Source organism: Pelodiscus sinensis, chromosome 12 (assembly GCF_052426305.1).
Source record: "Pelodiscus sinensis isolate ZL-2025 chromosome 12, ASM5242630v1, whole genome shotgun sequence".
Taxonomy (NCBI): Eukaryota; Metazoa; Chordata; order Testudines; family Trionychidae; genus Pelodiscus; species Pelodiscus sinensis.
This window is the reverse complement of record NC_143063.1, coordinates 49,453,916-49,472,406: the sequence shown is the minus strand read 5'-3', so window position 1 is coordinate 49,472,406 and position 18,491 is coordinate 49,453,916. Positions and strand designations below refer to the sequence as shown.

The window sequence follows — 18,491 nt, the reverse complement described above, 5'->3', positions numbered from 1 at the left end:
GGGATTCAGAATATAATTTGCACCACCGGGGTTTTAACTTTCTACCTGTTTACTTCATCTGCAAATTGTGGCGATCTGTTTGGTTAGTGTGGACGAATGGATGTGTTGGGGCCAAAGCAACTGTGCTAGAGAACTTGTGTGCTTTGCTTATCTCCCTACCCTTGTGGAAAGGAGGGAAGGCTTGCCTGGATGAGATGGTGATCAGATTGGGAGAGTGGTTTGACTGTAGGGATGTGAAAGGTTAACTGGTAGCCATCACCGGTGATGCTTTCTGGTTCTGGTTAACCAGTGGGAGCTGGAGCAGCCCTCCACCCAGTGCGGGCAGAGGGTTGCTCCAGCCGTGCAGGGCCTGCCATGGACAGGGGCTGCTCCAGCCTGTCTAGAGCAGCCCCTGTCCATGGTAGGCCTGGGTGCATGACAGGAAGTGGCTGTTTAGGCGGGGTGGCCGCTCCACCCCAAGTGGGCTGGTGTACCCCTCTTAATCGGTTAACTGGTTAACATGGAATCCTGTTTAAGTACCACACTGGGCAGCAGCTCTGTAACTCCCTCCAGGAAATTGACAGGATTGCCATCTGGAAGTCTGTTCCCCACCAGGAATCCTAAGTTATCTTGTTCACCTCGGTGTGCCTCACAGATCGTATAGATCCATTTGTATGTTTTTGGGAAGGAAGGCTCCTGGATTTGAGACTGGAAGGGAAAAAGGTGGCTACATCACCTTCTCTTTTCTACTAATGCATTCTGGAGTCTGTCTTGGCTTGTGACATATGATAGGATGGACTATGGGCAGGGTTAGGGGGGCATAAAATCCTGTTTCAGTGATGCAAGCAAGGCTAGGTGTTTCATTCAAAATGAGATCATGGATAATGTTGGTTTTGTGGACTGCTGACCTTGCATTCACAGCAGACACTTCAGGCTATTTTCTTTCTCTCCCCCATTCGGTATAGGAAGCCCTCACCATTCATGGTGGACGGTTCCTGCATCCACTGTGAATAGTGAAATTTGTGAATTCTGGGAGCCACGGCAGCTCCCGAACTCACCGGGGGGCTGTGAGCAGTGCAGAACTCACTGTGGGGGCTGGGTGCCGTGGTGACTTCCCCGTGGCTCCCCTCTTCCCCCCTTTCCATTCCCTCAACCGGGACAAATGACCCACAAATATGTGGAACAGCAAATAGCGATTCCGCAAATCGCAAGGGTTTCCTGAATTGAGCTTTTGCTGAGAAGGATGCCAATTGTGGATGGCTGTTTGTGATCTGACTCTCAGGAACTGGTCTTGAGAGCACCAAATTCACTTCATTTCAAGCCAGGGAATATGCAGGAGGTTTACAACTTCCTTTGTCCTGAACTGGTGACTAGCACTGACAGACTGTTCTTGTCAATCCGTTGAGGTGTCCTTTTAGAAGACATGTAATCAGGGTTACTGCAGGACTGGAATACCCATGGGGCTCTTGATACATTTCAAAGGCTGAAGCGCTGCAGTGGGAACTGGCGCGAACGGGGACTGCTATAGTCCCCACTCGCGCCCTTTCCCTGCTGGGCCTCTGCCTCCGCTGCTCCCTGCAGAGACGGTGCTAGGGGGACCCAGCTCATCCCTGCACCGGCTCCTGCTCCCCTCCCCTGGCTGCCTCAATCAGCGTGGGGAAGCGACTAGTTGAATCGTACTCGACTAACTGAAGCTTGTGCTTATCGATTAGTCAGCTAGTTGCTTACATCCCTATTCCAGGGATGAATAATTGTCAATTTTAATAAACATTTCAAAAATGGGTAGGAGAGAATAGCTGTCGGATAACGTTCTTGGGATTGATGTTTCATATATTGCTGTTCCACAGAGCAGCTCACGTTTTTCAAATGCTTAACTTGACAGACAAACAGGTTTTTAATTTTCTTTTAACGTTCACCACTGGAAAGTTTGTGTTTTGTAAATGTTACCAGGGTTCGCACTAAGCTGCGCAGCTGTACACGTGCCTAATAAGTCACGCAGAGAACGGCCATGGCTGGGAAGAGATGGGCTTCCCCAGCTTCAGCAGCAGGGCTGGATTAAGAAAGGGACTTTAGGGGCTGTAGCCCAGGGCCCTAGATGAAGGATGTCCCCCTTAATCTGGGGCACTGGGCTGCTGCCCAAAAAGTCGCTGTGTTCTGGGACCCATGTATCGCTGTTCCTCCCATCCTCCCCCCCACCTCCTTCCACCATTCCAGCGGGAGCTGTGTGAGCAACACAAATCTCTGTCCCCACGCTGACTGCAGGTTAGCAAGGGCAGTGCAGAGCCCCTCCCCCCCCATGGGGCTGCCCCAGGTAAGACCCTGAGCACGCTGCTGTACGCAAACTCTTGCCCAGACACTTCACCCCAACCTCCTGCCCTGAACCTGCTCCTGCACTCCAAATCCCTTGGCCCCAGCCTGGAGACCTCTTCCGCCCCCCAAATGCCTCATCCTCAGCCCTACTCCAGAGCCCGCACCCCAGCTAGAGCTGCCCTCCTTCCAACACTGAGCCCCCTCCCACACTCCGAACCCCTCAATCCCATCACCACAGATCGTCCATGTGTAGCATGAATGTTTTACGTGCACCAATGTGTAGGTGATGTTGCACATCTTCTCCATATTGGTGCACATAACAAAATTCATTCTGCACATGGACATAAAAAAATAGAGGGAACACTGCATCTGACTGTAGCATTATTCCTTTTAGAACCCACCCATGCTGGAAGTTGTATGGCATCTGCACAGAGGCAACATCATCAGCTTGGGAGAGCTTCTAGAGTGGTAAGCAAAAGTTGATATGTTTGCAGATATCTTTATTCCCTCAACACGTAGCGAAACCTTTCCTGGGATGAGTGGTTAGTGCCTTGGCCTACCATGTGCTGCAAAAGTTCTTATTTGGCCATTGCAAATAACATTGGTCCAGAGTAGGAATCTTGCTGTGTGCAAGCTACATGCTTCTCTCTTTACAAGGCAAAGTATCATGACCGAGTTGTAGCCTACAGAAAAAATTGATCTTGGGTGGAGTGAAGTTAGAAGTTAAGATGTCCTGGAATGACTGTGCTTTCTGATAGACTTTCCATAAGTCCCATTTTAGGAATCATGAGGCAAAAATGTTATCATCCTGAGAATTTACAGATTCAGTTCCTGTGTAGCAGTGATGTGGTTGAAACCCTGCGCACTGTTTTGCAAGTGTGTTCCTCAGTATTCTAATAAGTAAAATCAAACATTAATCTTTCAGATGATTCTCTATGGCAGCGTTTCTCAAACTATGGGCCGCGGCCTGATACCGGGCCGCGAGAAAAAAATACAGGGCCTCAGCATGCCTGGTGACGGGTGGCCTCAGGCCGATTCGGGCCCCGCGCCCCTGAACCCAGAAGTGCCAGCTGGGTCTCTCCCCCGGTTCTGCCTGGTGCGGGCCCCCCCGCGTGTCCTCCCACCCCACCCCCAGAGTGTCCCCGCCGTGCGCGGCTCCTCCTCACCGCCTGCTGCTGCCCATGTGCAGCGTTGCACGTGGGCGGGGAGCACGCCCGGGCTTGACGCGACGTCATGGCCCGAGATTTTAAAAGTCTTCAGAGGCACGTGGCGGGGCCACGCTGGCTCTGGCGGCCTCCGGCCCTGCAGTGTGGAAGGCAGAAGGTAGGGAACGGGCTTGGGCGGAGGCGAGGAGAAGGAGGAGGTAGCGGCAGCGGTGGGCTTGCACGGAGGGGGAGGAGTGGAAGGAGAAGGGGCTTGGGCGGGGAAGGCACCAAGGGACAGGGTGCAAGAGACAGAGACAAATGCCAGGGGGCCAAGTGCAGACAATGAGGGAAAGGGCAGGAGGGGAGGTGTCAGTGGGAGGGGGGGACAGGGTTATGCTAGGAGAGGAGAGGGGAAGGGCATTGGGGGCTGGAGGGGGAGATGCTGGGAGAAGACATGAAAGAAGGGGTGGGCATGAGAGAGGTGGGGATGGAGCAAGTGATGTGTGAGGGCACAGAGGGGCAGGAGGGGATGGGGCAGAGAGTGCTGAGGGGGTGGGTATCAGGGAAAGAGAGGGCAAAGGGGGCAGGGGCAGTAAGGGAAGGGGGAGGCACCAGGAGAGTGTAGGGCTAAGGGAAGGTGCAGGTGCCAGGGGATTCTGGGGTGAGGAGGAGGGGAGAGCTGGCCACCGGAAGCAGCACTGGATGGGGGAATTGGGGCAGGCTGGGGAGATTGGAAGGCCGGTGGAAGCAGGGCTGCCGGGGGGTGCGAGGTTGGGGGCAGGGAGCTGGCCGGGGAAGATGGGGGCGGGGAGAAGAAGCGGCCGCTGGAAGGAGGGCTGGATACAGGCAGTGGGGCTGGCCAAGGGAGATTGGGAGGAGAAGTGGACCTGGCTTCCCGGGAGGGGGTTGAGGGAAGTGGGGCTGGCCAGTGGCACAGCGGGGAGAGCAGGGGGGAGGAATCAATCGGCCTGCGGGGAGTGGGACTGACCTGGCCATATGTAGATCTTGGGACGCTGCCCCTGTTTCCCCCTTACCCCTGCATGAGTTAGTCCAGCCTGGGGATTCTATTGACCCCCCATACACACTCCCCCTCGAGTAGTTGCGAACTGGCTGGCTGGTAGACACATGCAGCCTGAGCACATTTACCAGCCAGGCAGTTCGAAACTACAAACCGATACATCTAGTAATAATACAACTTCCCTAATGAGAAAATACCAGACATGTTATATGTCTGGTATTTTCTCAGTTTGTTTTTTGTGTTTATATTTTTGGGCTGCAAAAAGCAGTATTGGAAAAAAAGGGTTCCAACTAAAGTAAAAAGTTTGGGAAACCCTGGTCTAACCAGCTTTCTGTCTGTCTTACAGTCCATTTATCCAATCCATATTCCTTAACTTGCTGGCAAGAATATTGTGGGCGACCATATCAAAAGCTTTGCTAAAGCTGGCACTGGGGGTTTTGGGAGGACCAGAAACAACTTATTTGAATATTCATCATTTGATTAATGAATATGCAAATATGCAAATGAACATTACTGGTCCTCCAAAAGTTCGTGAATGGATTTACTGGTTCCCGTGTCAAAAAGTTTGGGAACCCCTGCTCTATGGTATGTGAGGAGGATGGAAATATCTTGGCTCCCATGATACTGATATTGGTTTATTTTTCTGTTACTGGGTGGGATAATTGTAGGTATTGCCTATTTTAATTAGTTGAACTTTGAAAAACCAACCATGTGAACTGAAGAAACCATTCACAGGCTGTTACCCTTAGGCAGTTAATTCAAGGCTATGTCTACACTAGCCCCCTGGTTCAATCTAGGGAGGCTAATGTAGGCATTCGAAGTTGCAAATCAAGCCCGGGATTTAAATATCCCGCGCTTGATTTGCATTTTCCCAGCCGGTCGCCATTTTTGAAATGTACAAGTCCAGACTAAGTGCCCGCGTCTACACGTGGCAGGGACCCGGTAGTTCGAATTAAAGCCCTAGTTCAAACTACCTGTTAAACCTCATTCCAGGACTTTCCAGGAGGAATTACAGGTAGTTCGAACTAGGGCTTTAATTCGAACTACCGGGTCCCTGCCGCGTGTAGACACGGGCAGTTAGTCTGGACTTGTAAATTTCAAAAATGGCGACTGACCGGGAAGATGCAAATCAAGTGTGGGATATTTAAATCCCGGGCTTGATTTGCAACTTCGAATGCCTACATTAGCCTCCCTAGTTCGAACTAGGGGACTAATGTAGACATACCCTAAGAGAGCTTTTTTTCTTGAAGTTCTTTGTTGGATATATTGCAGAAATAAAGATTTAATGTATTGAGATTTCAAGATCAGTTCTCTTTGTGGGGCACGATCATTCTATACAAATATTTACAAAGGAAATAGAGCTTTTAGTTTGCACAATTTAAAGAGAGAATACCAGACACTGAGTCGGTTATGGAGGTCTCTCTCCTTTCTTGAGTGTTAGTTGGAGGAAAAACAAATATCACAATTAAGAGGGTGAAACAAATTGAACCTGCTTTTTGTTGTTTTCTCAGCAATTCAGACCCCCCTGCTGTGGTGGAGTGGCTATTCAGTAGCCTTTGTCTGCTGTGTAAGCAGCCAGATAATTCTCCTCCGGATCTGGAGATTTCTGGGCACATACTTTCAGGTAATCCTGTGTGTTTGGTATTTAACACAATGTAGTTCCAAGTACTGAAGCTTTAGAATCTACAACAGACAATATTCAGCTCAGAACTTTAGGTTATGAAAACAGACTTCAACTTGTATTCTTTTGTTATCTCTTTTGATGAAGAGGGCCACGTTTAATAATTAAGAGAATGTCCATTCCAATATTGGTAATGATATCATCAGCGTTTTGGTGTCTCACATCTCTTGTTTCTCTTCCTCCTGCCCTGTCCCCACTATTCCTTTTGTCTTTCATTGCTTTCAGCATGGAGCTTTACAATTAAACTTTTTTTTATATTCTGTCACATTACATGTTAATAGCCTGAAGTTCAGTTTTTTGACCAGGGGTGTTGGTAGGTGGTGGGATGTCACCAGTATTATTTTTCTGCATCCTGATCATATCTTCTCCATATAGTACCCATCTAGATTATCCCTGATGGTTCATTGATATGTGGGTCAATGAACTGCGTCATCTATCTAAATTTTTGTATGGCCACTCTCAATGAAGTATCTGAGCACGTCTGTGATATCTGATCTCTCTGGTCTTTTATAATAAGAAATAATTTTACCCGCAAGGAGAGAGCCTAGCTAGGAAACCTAGCTAACTTCACCGTGTAACAAATGAAACTTTACCAGCAATAGCTCTTCTGGAAGCCTGGATGTGGTCTTTCATTGTAGGTAAAAGAATGCTGAAACAGTTGTCCATTCTTGGTTTGCAGATTTTGTGATTGTGTTTCTTCAGAATGGATTTCAGCAGACTTCAGATCTAGGAAAGAAGATGAAATTCCAGAAAATCCCCCATGTAAGGGAAAATGGTACTATTTATACACTTTTTTCAAGCACCATTGGTGTATGTGTGTTGCTTTATCACATGCGAAGTAAGACGCAGTCCCTGCTGCAAATTGCTCGCAATCTAATATTTATAGGACAATAAATCAGATGAGCAAATAGAAAAGTAAACAATGAGGAGACCAATGCAGGATGATTTTTTGAGAGTTTATTGTGGACCTTCCTGCATTAATTTATGAAACTGGATTTTCCCTCCAAATCACTAGGCTTTGTAAAGGTGGTTTTGGGGATCATGAATTGTCATAGTAATTCTTTTCAAGGTCACCATTTTTTTTTTCTACATACAGATTTGGCTTGATTGCTTCCTTTTGAATATGGAGTGTGAAATAATGTGAAGTAGTAGGGAAAAAATTTGGAAATCCTATAGATTGTGTTTATACTACAAATAGTTCTATGTTAAGAGTTAATCTAGAAAATTTAGGATAATTTAGTTTTTAAGCCAATTGACTTTCTTTGGACATATTTACAGCCTTCTTAAATGCTAAATGTTCTTTAATTTTTAATTTAAATAGATCTGCTATGCTGTACTGCAAAAAATGTTGATATGTAAGTATTGATTATTTAGAATTTGGGGCTTTGTGCAATTTACTAGGATTGTACTTTGTTAGACATGCCTCCCTTCTTTCCTGGGAGATTTTCAAGGGCACTCAGGAGCTATTTACCACTGTTGGATTTCATTTGTTGTGCTGCATCATGTACATGACTCATTGCTTAAGTAGGGATGTAATCCCGGTTAAAAAGTTAACTGGTTAAACGGAATGTTTAACTGGTTAACAGTGATCCTAAGGTGGGGGGCTGCTCCAGCCCCCTTCAGTGTGGATACAAGTGGGGGGGCTGCTCTGGCTGGGACTACTGTGCTGTGGGTTATTTGGGCTGGGCTGGGCTGGGCCCACCACACCATGGGGGGGGAAGTGGGAGAGGCTGCTTGGACTGAGCCGGTGCAGCCCCCCACCAGTAAACTGATTATCCTGTTAAGCATGCTGGTAAGACACTCGCTTACTGGGTAACTGGTTAACCTTTTACATACCTCTGATGTACCTTTCCCCTCTATAGGACCAGCTTCCTCTTGAACTGCATGTAATCTCTTTTTCTTTATATCTGCTCTCTTTGACTAAGAACTTTGAATTTGCATATTTTATACAAGTGACTGGGTGCTAAGTCTTTGTGACACCATAAAACACCATTTTAAACTAGCAGAATAACTTTTTTTTGTAAAATTTGAAATATCTGTCCATAGTGATGTGTTAATAAGTGCAACATAAACTGCAAGTGTAATCTTCAAATTTCTAGTCTCCCTCTTGTGTTGGGAGTCCAGATGATAGTGCTCAGTAGGCAAGGTGCCTGAATTTTCATCACAAATCACAATGCAAAAAAGACAAACACAAGTCCAAAGCTTTTCTGATCAGCAGCATATGCTGTGCTATCCCACATAGCTTTCTCTCTCTTCAGGGAGAGCATCCAGTCATCGCCACTGATGCTCTGTAGATCAGTATATTGCTGTAATCCTAACATATGGCTGTCCAGCTGTTGACCAGCTGTTCCTGGTTTTTATGGCAATGAAATACCTCCCAGAATGGAACATAAACTGCAAGGTGTTCCACAAAAGAGAAAATAATAAGGAACTTAATAACATTCTTATATGTAGTTTGTTCCACTTACGTCCGTGACGCTGTTGGGCTCATTACACTTCAGTAACTAATCAACTGCCTTAAAGCAGGTTTAGATATTTTATATAAAGTAACTGAATGATTAACAAAGACCTTGGTGTGGTGGGAGAGGAGTGTCAGCCTAAGAGTAGCAGTGGGAGCATGCTTTGTGTTAGGTAATGACTTTTAAAAGCAATGAGGAGACCTGTGACACCTTAGAGACTAACAAAAATATAGAGACTCATAAGCCTTCGTGGGCACAGCCCACTTCTGCAGATGAGCTATATACAGTGTTAGTGAGCTCCTGTGTCTGAAAATCAGAGTGGGGGAGGGGAGAGAAATCAGTCTCCTCTATTTAACATTAATTTATTCCCCTTTAGGAAGCGGGAGGAAAAAAATAAAGAAAATAGAAGGGTCTGGCAGATAAGGAACAAGAGTGGGGCATCTGTGTGTCTCCACATCCCAGTACACTTCCTTTCAAAAGAAGTGGCTCAAAGAAAATCTCAGCCTTAATCAAAGGGCTCTTCATTTAAAGCTCAAGAGTTCTTCGATTTCCCTTCAGTAAACTTGAGGCTTTTGAAGATGTGATGGAGCAAGAAACAGCAAAGCTATTTCCTTGGCCACATTGACTAGAGCAGTGGTTTTCAATCTCTTTCCATTTGTGGACCCCTAGGAAATTACAAATAGAAGCACAGACACCTTTGGAAATCTTAGACATAGCCTGTAGTCCCACAGGGGGCTGTGGACCACTGGCTGAAAACCTCTGCACTGGAGAAAAAGATCAGCATTTAGGCTGTGGTCACTGAGAATTGCTGCTTGATAGGCCAAGACAGTACTGTGTGTACATTGCCAGTGCCCTTCCTTGTCTTCATCAACAATTGATGCAGTAGGCCTAGTCTTTAGTTGAGTGTTAACTTACTAGATAGAACATGGAAATCCCAGAGCTAGGACTGACGGGGGTGAATTAACAAGCAGCATTCTGCTTTCTCTTCAGTATGGTCAGGAGGGTTAGGTATCCACTAAAACTAAAGAATAAGTGAATATATGATCTTCTAGCATAAACCACCCACCTCCATACAAAATGCTATTGCCTTTAGTTGGACTCCACACAGGTGCAAGGATCTGCGGCCCTGATTTGGAGGTTACGTTGTCATGTATAGAATCCTAGAACACTAGAACTGGAAGGGACCTCGAGAAGTCATTGAGTCCAGTCCCTGTCCCTCACAGCAGCACCAAGCACCATCTAGATCAGGACTACTCAACTTTGGAAGCCCCTGGGGCCACAATAATACAGCACATGCCGAGGGCCGCAACTCAAGTGTGGTTGCATGTACATGCAAATATATGCAAATAGCTTCTTTCACACTGATGGGAATGAATACAAAGATTAAGGCAAAAACCACACAACACGCAGGTCCCATTTAAGTAAGTTGTGCTGATATGACTAGAATGCAATAGTTACCTGAATTCCACCCGTATGACAGCACTATTAATGAGCAATGACAGTCCAGGAATTTAACTACTAAAATGCAGATCAACAGAAGACCATTGTGGAGTGTGTTCCCAGTGGAGGCCATATTCAAAGCATCCCACCTGCGGGCCGAGTGTTGAACCCTGTGTAAATCCAAATCTCACCGTGGGCCGCAAACAAACAGGCCATGGACTGCGTGTTGAGTAGCCCTGATTTAGATCGTCCCTGATAGCTGTAACCTGCTCTTCCATATCTCCAGTGATGGAGAGTCCACAGCCTCCCTAGACAATTTATTCCAGTGTTTAACCACCCTGACAGGAAGTTTTTCCTCATGTCCAACCTAAACCTCCTTTGCTGCAGTTTAAGCCCATTGCTTCTTGTCCTGTCCTCAGCGGCCAAGGAGAACCATTTTTCTCCCTCCTCCTTGTGACACCCTTTTAGACACCTGAAAACTATCATGTCCCAATTCTTTTAGTCTTCCTTCATAAGTCACGTTTTCCAGACATTTAATCATTTTTGTTGCTCGTCTCTGAACCTTCTCCAATATCACCACATCATTCTTGAAATGTGCCCGGAACTAGACACAAGACCCCAGTTGAGTCCTAATCAGCTCAGAGTAGAGCGGAAGAATGACTTCTCATGTCTTAAGAACATAAGAACGGCTGTACTGGGTCAGACCAAAGGTCCATCTAGCCCAGTAGCCTGTCTACTGACAGTGGCCAGCACCAGGTGCCCCAGAGAGGGTGGACCGAAGACAATGATCAAGCGATTTGTCGCCTGCCATCCTTCTCCAGCCTCTGACAGAGGCCAAGGACACCATTTTATCCCCTGGCTAATAGCCTTTTATGGACCTAACCTCCATGAAATTATCTAGCTTCTCTTTAAACTCTGTTATAGTCCTAGCCTTCACAGCCTCCTCTGGCAAGGAGTTCCACAGGTTGACTACACGCTGTCTGAGGAAGAACTTTCTTTTATTAGTTTTAAACCTGCTCCCCATTAATTTCATTTGGTGTCCTCTAGTTCTTCTATTTAGGGAACTAATAAATAACTTTTCTTTATCGGCCCTCTCCACACCACTCATGATTTTATAGACCTCTCTCATATCCCCCCTCAGTCTCCTCTTTTCTAAACTGAAAAGTCCCAGTTGCTTTAACCTCTCCTCATATGGGACCCGTTCCAAACCCCTAATCATTTTTGTCTTGCTCACAGCACTCCTGTGAATGCAGCCCAGAATCATGTTTGCTTTTTTTGCAACAGCCACACGGTTGACTCTTATTTAGCTTAGGCCACTATGACCTTTTGGCAGTTCTCCTTGGTAGATTGTCTCTTCCATGTATGTGCATCTTTAAATGGTTTAATTTCTAGCACATGCCAGGGAGACTTTAAAAATGGCTCAAGGTCAGTGCCAGCAGTTTTAAAGCCTTAGGAACATTTCTTAACGTGTAACAAAGAACTGAGTACTGACTGGTTCCTGCTGCCCATTTCCCTAATGGGGTCACCTGCTTAAAAGATGCATAGGTTGCTTGTTCTAATTAGTTCCTTCATGTTGTTTAATGACACTGTTCTTTCCAGCTTTCTTTTTTTTTCTGACTCTCTTTTATTTTGCGGGATCCAGGGGTACTTGATGCAATTGCTAGTGAAAAACAAGAAGAGTCTTCTAAATTACAGGCCGTGAAATGTTGGTAAGAAATCTTATGATTGTCAGTGTGTTTTCCCACTAGTGCATGTCAGTTTTCTACAGACATAAAACTTGATTAAATGAGATCTTACCCTGCTTTACAAATAATTTAAAAGTATGGCTACTTATTTTTGGCATTCTCTCCCTTACCAAATATACATATGTAAAGACCAGAGATGATAGCTGTAGAAAATAAAGGTAAGTGTAGTAAAGTATATTGTGGCAGTACAAGTACCACTCCTGAATTGTATAGTATCTCCACATAACAGTCTATGACTTTCCCAACAGTCATTCCTAGTTCTCCGCTTCCTGTCCCCTGCAACTTCCATCAGTTCAGATCTTCTTCTGAACTTCCTGCTTTGATCCTGTTGCCAATTAGGATTCCAGCTATGCCTCTTTCAGTCATCAAGCCCATCCTGTGTTGTGTAAAGCTGATAGTTTGAGAAGAATACACAATCACTTCTTTATGTATGTGTTGTTAAAAATGTCTGTCAATATTTCCTTCATGTTGGCAATTCAACTGTTGAAAACACATTTAAAGGGGAAAAATAGTCATGAATTGTACTCCATGCGTCACAGATCATGACTCCTATTCATTACTCCTGAACAGTTCCTTTGTTGTTTTAATTTGTAGGCTGGACATATTCACTGTGACAATGTACAAAAGCACCGACTGTCCAGAGTCTTTGCAACAGTTCTTCGTTCACACCCTGACTGAGATTCTTACCTACAATCCTCTGTTGAAAGGTAGAAGTCAAGGAAGGGAAAGCTAGCTCTTCATGCTGTCGCTGGCGCATTAGTCCTCAGCTGTAATGTATTAGTTATATGAAAGAAGTGGACAGCATGCCCCCCACTGCTTGATGTTGTTTTTTAAATTTATGGCTTCATCAAATGTTGGGGCAAGGGGGCTGCTGCTCTTTGGTGTCTATTGTAAAGTCTGACGTGTCTAGGAAGAAATACAATTCAATTGCAAGGCATGTGGAAAATAGGCCATTGAGCTGTGGTGTGGAGCTGCTTGACTGCTAGCTGGGAGAAGTTTATACTAGTACTAATTGCAGGTGGTCAGTTAAACTAGCCTAACCCCAGAGAAACACTTAACCAGGTGTCTTTGCCCCTGCTGTATACACATAGGCTTGCTCGACGTTGTTTGGGTCCTGAATTCAATTTTTGTTTTCTTGGAAAATAAAATGAGAATGTCCAGGCTTCATTTAAATCATTGCTCTGGGGTGGGGAGGAGGGGGTCAGTATGCAGGCTGCCCTGGGGAGAGAGGATTACGCCAGCCTTCTCTCACTGAAGCAACTTAAGGCCAGGTGAGAAGTGCCTCTCCATTACTGCTGCAGTTCTGGTGGGCGCGGCTAGGGGAGGGGTGCATGTCCCCTGGATGGGGCAGGTCCCGGTCGTTGGCCCCTTGCGCTCCCCAGCCAGAGGGAGAGCTTCAGCTCCTCCTGCCCATTGCCCTCTCTAAAGGGCACTTGGGGGATGGAAGGCTCAGAACTGGGGCAGTCCTTAGGGGGGCAAGGGCATGCACCCAGCCACTCTCTTTCACCTTTTCTGTTTGGTGTTCTAAGAAGCAATCCCTTCCCAGGCACATTTCACTTTCCTGGCACAACCAAGCCCTTACGTTGCTGTGAGGAAGCTGCATACCGAATTTGGTCATCTTAGGTTACGTCTACACTGCAGAGTTTTTGTGCAAAAACTCATGGCGCGTCCACACTACAAGCGTGTTTTGTGCAAGAAAAGGTACAGTAGATTGTCAGAAGACAGGGCTTTTTGCGCAAGAGTTATTCCTCTTTCTATGAAGAATAAACCTTTTGGCACAAGAGCTCTTGTGCTTTTTCCAATAGGGGTTTCTTGCGCAAGAAAACCCTGTTGTCCGTCCACACGCCTTTTTGCACAAGTGCTCTGATGGCCATTCTGTGAATGACCATCAGAGCTTTCTTGTGCAAGAGCATCCATGCAGTGTGGACGCTCTCTTGCGCAAAAGCACATGGCAGCATGGACACACTCTTGCGCAAGAACTTTTTGCAGAAGATCTCTTCCACAAAAAGTTCTTGCTCAAGAAGCCTGCAGGGTAGATGTAGTCTTAATGTTTAGGAGGAGTTTTTGAAGAAAAAGGCCATCTGTGTGTCTGACAGACAAACTCCAATAGATAGCGGATATGGTGCCCTTTCAGCAAACCAGCCCCATGTTTGGTGTGAGTTCGATTAGCTTTGAATTAGTGGTGCTGCACTGAAATCACCATCCTTGTGTGAGCAATCTGCACTTGAATGCTCCAGAGATTAAAGGTCTAAGAAAGATGGTGAATCACTGTCTGTAGTATATCAGGATGCCAGATTTCAGGGAGGTTTCATGTTTTTATTCATTATCTGACTCTAGGTAAAAGCTAAATTTGTTTTCTTTCCTGTGTATGCAGCATCCGATGCCATTCATATGCAAAGAGAGTGGAGTTTTGCAAGAACCTGCCCGCTGCTTACTACCTTGTATCGCAAAGTATGCCTGTCTCCTAGCATTTGCAAAGACAACATTGTTTATGGTTTTGCACAATTTCTGAAAACTTGCCCTGCTTGAGGTGTTAATTGGTATAAGAATATATTCTGATTTTTCTTGTTGCAATCTTAATATACTCTAGACTGAGATCGGGTTTCTCAAGAACAGTGCACTTCAGTCACAAAATCTGGACTATGTTGTAGAGGTAGACAATGGTGTGATGGGGAAAAAAAACATAAGATTTTGTTTGTGCTAATGGATTTTTGCATAACTGTGTGTGCATAAAGGAGGAAGAATGAAAGTAAAAGCACTCCCTGAAATGGGTTTTTGGTTTTGTTAAAGGATTTGACTTTGCTCCCAATGAAATAAATGGGAATATTGCTGTTTTCTGTAGCAGGAATAGGGACAAGACATGGAGATGTAGCTTTGTCGGAAAATCGGGCGGAAGGGAATTGCCTTAATGATGTTCAGGGGTTCCCTATGAGAAAAGAATCGGGGAGGAGGGGGGAGAATTTCACTCTAGTGAGTAGTTTGAATTGATTACTAAAGTAATTCACTGCTCCTGTCTTCCAGCTGTTCGTAGCATTCAGTGCTGAGAAGCTGATGTGTCATTTGCAGCAGATTTTGGAGACGCACGAGGTGAATTGGCAGCACGTGCTATCCTGCTTTTCTACATTGGTAGTCTGCCAGGCTGAAGCAGAGCAGCTGGTTAAAGGTACAGAGGGCTGAGAAACTTGGTAGGGAGCCTGTGTGTGTTGCTGTCTCTTGCTTTCCAAGTGATGAATAGTCCATCATAATTACAATTATATTAAATTTATAATCGCTACTTTTAGATGGCTTCACACATTGTATAACTGTCTGCTATGTTGATAAGGAAATGAACAATTCAGGAGCTCTGCTTTTCCGGTCAAATACATCTGGTTTCACTTTGATGCACGTGCAACATCCTATGACTTCCCCCTTCCCAAATTTTAAATTCAGCTGGCAGCGGTTATGTGATAACCACTGTAACTGCTAATGTGGGTGACAGGGTATTGTAGAGTCTGACTTCTGCCTTCACAATTGTGTTTGCAATATAATACTAGTAGGTAGACTTAATTTTTCTGAGTTTCCTATTGTGCGTTCAGTTGCTATATTCTGTGCGGTGCTTGGAGCTCTGTAGAGTGTAAAGGATTTGTTGAATAACAAAAGTGCCTTTTTATTACAGATGTCAAAAGCTAGTCCCAAAGCCTCTCCCAAGTATTATGTACCGTCACTTGCCCTTGGTTCCCAGACCTCTTTTATCACGGATAATTGGCTCCATTGCTTATAGTCATAGACCCTCACAGTTGTCAAGATTTCATGACGTTTTTACCACAGATATTTAGTGGTTTTGGCCTATTGTTAAACCTTTTCTAGACCTACTGAGCAGTCTGCTGATAAAAGCCTTTGAGAATTACGATATGGAAAACATGATCACTGCATTCCTGATAGCTCGTCAGGCTGCCCTTGAGGGTCCTGCTGTGTTCATGCCTTATGCTGAATGGTTTAAGGTAAGAATAAACAAGGGCTAGCCGGGAATCATATTCCTTAATTGCACAAGGAAGGGTGCACAAGGGTGACAGATGAAAAGATTGGGTTGATATAAATCTGTACAAGAAGATCTTCATTTCAGTCAGGCAGCCTAGAGTAAAAATAAGAGTAACAATTGAAAATCCTGATACTGCTGACACTATATATTATCAATTTTGAATATTGTCTTTGCATCTACAAGTACATCATTTCTTCTTTAGTCATTCTAGCTTTCTCTGAGCTTTCCTTCCTTCCTTTATTTATTGCTCAGAAATGTCTTTTTGCACAGCGTTTGTTACAGTCCTGATAATCAGTCGTCATTAACACAAGCTGTAGAATAGAGAAATGCATGTGTAAGATACTCCAAGGTTACAAAAATATGTATGTAGTTGTAATTGCATGTGATGATGATCAGCTAGGATAACTGACAGTTTGCTTTTACAGTTGTGGTAAATGTGTACACAATTTAGGCATACAAATTGTCATGCATTTTTATATCTGCAAATTGACTTGAAATGTCTGAAAATCTCCTGATAGTGAAATATTAGGATTTATTGAAAAATAACCTGATTCTTTATATTTTGTGTGATCTTGATACACTTACATTACAGAGATAATAAACCAGTCTATTGGAGCAAAGCTATTTACCCTGTGGAGAAACCTGTGTATTTGCTGTTCCTGATCTCTCAGTATATTACCTCATTTAACTACCTATACATGTCCTCATGAGATAGCATTAAGCCAAACTTGGATAGTTACTGTGGAAGATTTTCTGAGAATTGGATAAGAGATTGATTTTTATAAATAATATCCTTGTTGTAGAAATGCTACCTGGGCAGATAAGATTGATGGGATTTCTACATTGAGTGTAGCACAGTGCAGCTGGGGTAATTTTCTCAGGGCAGAAAGACAGTTTTAGCATTTTTCCTCCTTTCAGGTTTCCTTTGGGAATGCCAGTGGTTACCATGGTAGCAGTAAGAAGGCATTGGTCTTTCTGTTCGAGTTCCTCTCAGAATTGGTCCCCTTTGAAGCACCACAATATCTGAAGGTGAGAAGCTTCTTAGGGAGATCAGTTTTTTGCCAGGCTATTGAAGGCCTGCTCCAAATGGCTTCAGCTTATCAAACCAAGGCTTTGGCTGGCCGCATATTATTCTAACTTTTGATATGTCCCTTAGAAGCAGGACCACGTGTTTTTTTTTTTTCCCTACAGAATAAATTAGCAGAACATTCTTTTAATGCTTTGACATAATGGGAAAAAAAAGAGTAGGGAACTAAATTAAAATTGATAGCAATTTCGTATGTGGAAAGATCTCTCTTGCCATATAATTGGCTTTCCTGTGAGCTCTGAAGCAGGCAACACAAGTGCCTTGTCATTCCTAGGAGCTTTGGCACTAGGCAACCTGTAAGGAGGTGAATCAGATGTTGGCATTTGTATGCTGTCAAAATAATAAACCTTGCTTTGTATTTTACTCTTTAGGTCCACATAATGCACCCGCCTTTTGTGCCCACAAAATACCGTTCCTTTCTCTTGGAATATATCACTCTGGCCAAAACCCGGCTGGCTGATCTCAAGGTTGGTGAACAGCATTCTCTCCCATCTGTGAAATCCTTCTCCCTCAGCATATCTGCTGTTCTCTGACATTTTCCTTGTGACCCTTACAGGTTGCTATAGAAGACATGGGGCTCTATGAGGATTTATCGTCAACCAAGGAAGCTGTGCAGGTATGGGATGATTTTCAGAATGACTTCCAGTAAATTATACTTTTTGTTACTTGTGGTGACACTTCTCAGTACAAAATTACACTGCAGTATTGGCCACATGAAAAACTATGTAACGTATCAGTTCAGTAAATAATGACTACTTTTTAATTGTGTGTAGCATCTGTTGGTTCTTAAATCTAGATGACTCACATTAAAGGTGAATAATCCATTGTGAGGGCTGTCCTAAAGTTTTATACTGTCCCGTTTGATTTATTTTGAATAATAATACTAGTCACAACAGGAATATTTGGCTTTATCTTTTTGAGTCTCACTGGATGCTGTATTTTCTGAAGTTGGATTAGTTGGTAATGCAATAGGAAAGACCGTCGGAAAGTAAAATGAAATAAGTAAAGAAACTTAATTTAAAAGTGCATGAAACAGGGCTGTTGTCAGTGATGCAGCAGCTGAGTATCTTGGCTCACCTCAGGAGGATCAAATTCTGTTGTAAATCCCAAGTGAAAGGGTCATCTAGTCCCTTCCTCGTCTGTATTAGATATATTTGCACATTGGGAGATTGCCCACGAAAGCTTATGCTCCAATACATCTGTTAAGTCTAGAAGGTGCTACAGGACTCCTTGTTGCCTTTGCATATCCAGACTAACACACCTACCCCTCTGATACTGGAATAACGTTATCCATTAACCTTTCACATAATTCCATTGGCTAGAACCAAACAGAATGCGGGTTATGGCAATATAGGGTGTCTCTCAGCAGATTGCTAGTCACGTGAAGTTGCAACAACTAGTGGCAAAGACCCACTTCGTCAGATGCATGTCGTGGAAATTTCCAGAGGCAGGTATAAATATGCAGGCAAGAATCAGGCTAGAGATGATGAGGTGGATCCAGTCAGGGAGGATAAGACCCACTTCTAGCAGCTGATGTGGAGGTGTGAACACCAAGAGAGGAGAAACTGCTTTTGTAGTTGGCTAGCCATTCACAGTCTTTGTTTTATCC

At 44.5% G+C, this 18,491-nt stretch overlaps 1 protein-coding gene across 7 annotated transcripts in view; it reads left to right on the top strand.

Annotated features, from left to right (window-relative positions):
* The window catches only part of FANCA (FA complementation group A), a 64,656-nt gene that overhangs the window by 7,080 nt on the left and 39,085 nt on the right, over positions 1–18,491 (top strand). For all 7 annotated transcript variants that reach the window (XM_075939817.2, XM_089781563.1, XM_089781566.1 and 4 more), the window contains exons 6-17: positions 2,684–2,757; positions 5,964–6,076; positions 6,813–6,895; positions 7,455–7,488; positions 11,675–11,741; positions 12,372–12,484; positions 14,152–14,228; positions 14,799–14,940; positions 15,624–15,757; positions 16,714–16,824; positions 17,254–17,349; positions 17,439–17,498. In XM_075939817.2, the coding sequence (XP_075795932.2) occupies positions 2,684–2,757; positions 5,964–6,076; positions 6,813–6,895; positions 7,455–7,488; positions 11,675–11,741; positions 12,372–12,484; positions 14,152–14,228; positions 14,799–14,940; positions 15,624–15,757; positions 16,714–16,824; positions 17,254–17,349; positions 17,439–17,498 (1,104 nt within the window). The remainder of the gene's footprint in view (positions 1–2,683; positions 2,758–5,963; positions 6,077–6,812; positions 6,896–7,454; positions 7,489–11,674; positions 11,742–12,371; positions 12,485–14,151; positions 14,229–14,798; positions 14,941–15,623; positions 15,758–16,713; positions 16,825–17,253; positions 17,350–17,438; positions 17,499–18,491) is intronic.